The following is a 4,430-nucleotide window of genomic DNA, read 5'->3' as shown; positions in this document are numbered from 1 at the left end:
GGAACAGATATAGTTAAAGATGTTCATTTAATTAGGTATGTCCAGTATGTTGAGGAAATCTACATCATGAGAAAAATAATTCTGCACATGTATTGATAGAATCACACATTCAAAGAAATTTTCAAAAATATCAGAAATTTTCATGGAAATTATATGATTTGGGAGAATTGCATTAGACTCTATACCGATAGTGTTCAATAGCTATCAAAATTAAATGCAGTTCTACAAGCTCTAGTTTCATGCATTGCCTCTCCTGCAATTTTAACACATTGCCTCCTTCATAATTAACATGAAGTGCTGATCAAGAAGTACCAGTAAGAGCAACATAAACTTTTTCAGGTTGTTACAAGAGAATTGGAGGGGTCATTAAAAATAAATGTTCCTTACAAAACTGTGTGATAATAAGGGCAGAAAATAAGTTACTTCTACATTATTATGAACTATTTTGGCTTTTTCATGGCAAAATATCTCAGAGACTGCTTGAGCTACAATAATAAATGGACTTTCTCTTAGTGACAATAATAAAGATGAAACAAATTCATTTTGTAACAAAAATTTTCTTCTGAGACTTGTTTGGTGGGTCGATGTTTCTTTAATTGAGTAAGCTAAATGAATTAATACAAAGTCCTCAAATTTATATTATGATCCAGAGAGATAAAGTAACTACACTGAAGAAAAAGTTAGAACTATAGATAGCAAATATTTAAGGTAACACTCAATTCCAAATACACTTATCTTATGAATAAAATTAAAGAAAAGTAATAACCTTGTTATGAATCAATTGGCCAGAAGCTTTATAGAAGCAATTTTCATATTGCTTGTAAAATGCAGCTATTTCTAAAAGAATATAGGATGACTGTATGGTAAGAGCAATGAATGGAAACCCAAGTGTGATACTGGTACCCATGAAATCTTAAAAGTCCTGGAGGAAGGCTTTTACCCCATTGTGGAGATGATACTTTATGTATGGTTTTATGCAAAGACATAGATGAAAATGCCACAGGATGAGATAGTATGGAGAGGATGCAATCTACCCCAGCACTAACAAAGGGCACCATGAATTCACTGAAGGATCACAGAGAGACCTGGGTCTCTGCCTAGACTCTGAGGGTGTATCCATCTCCACCACAGTTAATCCTGGTTTAGATAGAAACCACATTTTACTATATATCTGTGGGATGAATAAGGAGTTCACAATTTGCTTCCAAGATCTTGACTGAGTTACTGCTGGAGGAGCTACAGACCTATTTTCTCTTTTGCTCCCAGACAACATACCCCTGCAGAGAAGCCAGCCTCTAGAGTGAACCACCTGGCCCTGAGGCAGGCAGCAAAATCTTGCAGGGGGAGAGGAGCATAGTATTGGTAAGACAAAAGAAGTGTCAAAGGAGGAAAATATCAGAAACAGTGTGATTGATACAGAAGAGGGTGATGTATGTCTTCCGAGGATTCATAGCACTTAGACATAGAGGCCAGCTGCTCCAAGGTCCTCATTTTACAATGAGACCTCAAAGGCAATAAGTGGCAGAGCCTGGATTTAAAGCAAGTCCTCTAAGTCCAAATCCAATGCACTTTCCAAGAGTTATAATTAGGGTGGTGTGGTAGAATCTCTGTCCAGGGTGCTGAACCTGGAGGGAACTGACAGTCTTTCTAATCATTAGCACATAATAAAAATAATTAGAAACACCTGAAAATTAAGTCGCCTGATGATGGGCTACAGTCAACTTCTCCTCCACCTTCTGAGCACCTAAGGGTGCACTTTCTATGTGACTTGTGTTGTGTTCCTCAGGTGTGAAAATGCCTAGTGCCAGCACACGGTTTCCACTATACCACAGTGCCTTTCAGAGTTTATGAAGTTTATGTATGGTTTTATGCAAAGACATAGATGAAAATCCTTAACTGGGAAGAATGATATGAAGACAATCATAATCAAATCTGTCACTGCTTTTCACTGTTCTAACTCATATTCATATGCTTTAGAGTTTACAAAGAACAATAAGTGGGAAATTCAAATATCATCCCCAATAACTACTAGCAATCTATTGTACGTGGGGAGCCAACCTGCTGCCTGCTGCCCAGGTGAATTGTGCCTTTCATGTGTGCCTCTCATATACACTTACCACTCCTCCTCTTGCTGCATAGTTATTTGGGCATTTAAAGTCACTGAATAATGCAGTTGGAAGGGATTTGATGGATCCCCATGCCCAACTCTCAATTTTGTAGAGGTGACAACTAAGGCCAAGAGATTAGTGACATTTCCCAAGACAAAAAAGGAAGTTAGTGGTGCAGTTGTGTCTCCTGACTCCTAGAGCAGTAGCCATTCTGATTACATTCATGTTTACCTATCTTCATTTCTTCCCTACTAAACTGTAACCTTGTTGAGGGTACTGGTTTTACATATGCAAATGGGACATATACAAAAGAGCCCTTCCAGTTCTAAACTCTATAAGCCCTTCTCCCATATCATAATAGAGCATCTGTAAAAAAAAGGAATTTCAGAAATGTCAGATACTCTTATTTCTGGTCAGCTTGGTGGCATGCTGGATAGAGTACTGGCCTTGGAGTCAGGAGGACCCAAGTTCAAATCCAGCTTCAGACCCTTAGTACCTGGGTGATTCTGGAGAAATGACTTTTGCCTCTTTGCCTCAGTTTTACTGATCTATACAATGAGTTGGAGATGGAAAATGAAAACCACTCCTGTACTTTTGCCAAGAAAACCCCAACTGGGGACCACAGAGAGTTGGACACAACTGAAACAACTTAATAATAACAACATTTGTTATTTGAAAGAGAAAACAATTAAGATAAATAATGAGTTACCCAGAACTACATTGCCTGGGAGATCTGTAGTCTATTGATGACTTTTCTGAAGGCAGCTTTAACCTCCTTGTTCCTCAGGCTGTAGATGAAAGGGTTCAGCATAGGAATGACCACAGTATAGAACACAGACACCACCTTGTCCTCTTCCAGGGATTTATTTGAGTTGCTGCGCATGTACATGAATGTGAGGGTCCCAAAGAAGAGCATCACAGCTGTGAGGTGAGAGGCACAGGTGGAGAAGGTCCTGGCTCTTCCTCCAACTGACTTGACATGCAGGATGGCCCTGATGATAAACAAATAGGAAACCAGGATCACTAGAGCATTGACCAAAATCACAAAGTTGCCAAAGAAGAGAATCAGAATTTGGCTGGTGGTGGTATCACTACATGAAAGCTCCAACAGAGGTGGCAGATCACAGAAGAAGAAGTTGATCTCATTGGGCCCACAGAAGGAAAGTGTAAATGTGCAGGCTGTGCGGAGGATGGCTCCTGATAAACCACCACTATAGGCCCCCGCCACTAAGCCCCAACGGGTGCCTGGTGTCATGGCTGATGAGTACAGGAGAGGACTGCTAATGGCAACATAACGATCATAGACCATCACGGCTAGCAGGAAACACTCGGTGCCAGCACAGACTGTAAAAAAGAAGAACTGAGTAGCACAAGAGTTATAGGACACACTTGTTCTGACAAAGAGGGTGACCAAGATCTGAGGAATAATGACGGAAGAGTAGCAGGCATCCAACAGGGAGAGGTGGCTCAGGAAGAAGTACATGGGCATGTGAAGACGGGCATCCAAACGAATCAGAAGGACCATACCCATGTTGCCCAGCAGGGTGATAATATAGAAGCTGAGAAACACCAGGAAGAGAATAACTCCCAACTTGGGGTGGTCAGTGAAGCCAATGAGAATGAACTCTGTCACAGTGGTATGATTCTGTTCAGCCATTGACTCCTCTATTGCCTGACTGGATGAGGAAGAGAATGGCAGTAAACACCTTGGACCTGGACACCATGACATTCAGTCACACTATAAAGGAAAGTCAAAGAAGAGTAAAGAGATACTTTGAGGAAAGGGTGACAACCTCATCTCACCCTAGGCATGGTCAATGAGTACCTATAATTAGCCAAAATCTTGGCATAGGGTGTAGGAAGGCAAGAGTGATTGCTGGCAAGGATAAAGAGAGAAGAGTTCTTAATCAGGAAACAAGCAAGCCAAAATGAAATGAGATTGTAACAATTGACATTTATAGCACACTTATCATGAGCCAGACACTGTGCTAAGTACTTCCCAATTATTATTTCATTTGATCTTCACAACAACCCTAAAAGGTAGGTGCTATTATTATCTTCATTTAACAGAGGAGGATTCTGAGGGAAACAGCTTCAGTGACTTCCCCAGAATCAAACAGCTAGTGTCTGAAGCTGGATTTGAACTCAGGTCTTCCTGACTGCAAGCCTGGTTCTCTAGGTGCTGACCACTCCACCCAGTTAATACTTAGTGTTCAAAAATCCTAAGGGCTATCACAGTCAGGAAAACTGATTCCAGTAGTGGGACATTTAGGCTGAAAATAAGAAAGGAATCAAGAGGCCAGATATGGAGCATGTGAATGG

At 40.7% G+C, this 4,430-nt stretch overlaps 1 protein-coding gene across 1 annotated transcript; it reads right to left on the bottom strand.

The window, feature by feature from the left end:
* Positions 1 to 2,823: 2,823 nt before the first annotated feature.
* On the bottom strand, positions 2,824 to 3,934 carry LOC138177008 (olfactory receptor 9I1-like). The gene has a single exon (XM_069107991.1). It carries the CDS (start codon positions 3,835 to 3,837, stop codon positions 2,824 to 2,826), a length of 1,014 nt encoding a protein of 337 aa, XP_068964092.1. The 5' UTR covers positions 3,838 to 3,934.
* Between the last annotated feature and the right edge of the window lie 496 nt (positions 3,935 to 4,430).

The sequence above is a fragment of the Petaurus breviceps genome, unplaced genomic scaffold (genome assembly GCF_028583685.1).
Source record: "Petaurus breviceps papuanus isolate PSGF00001 unplaced genomic scaffold, PetGlider_PUasm1.0 90330, whole genome shotgun sequence".
Classification (NCBI taxonomy): Eukaryota; Metazoa; Chordata; class Mammalia; order Diprotodontia; family Petauridae; genus Petaurus; species Petaurus breviceps.
Note: the sequence above shows the minus strand (reverse complement) of the source record. Positions and strands in the feature narration are given on the sequence as shown.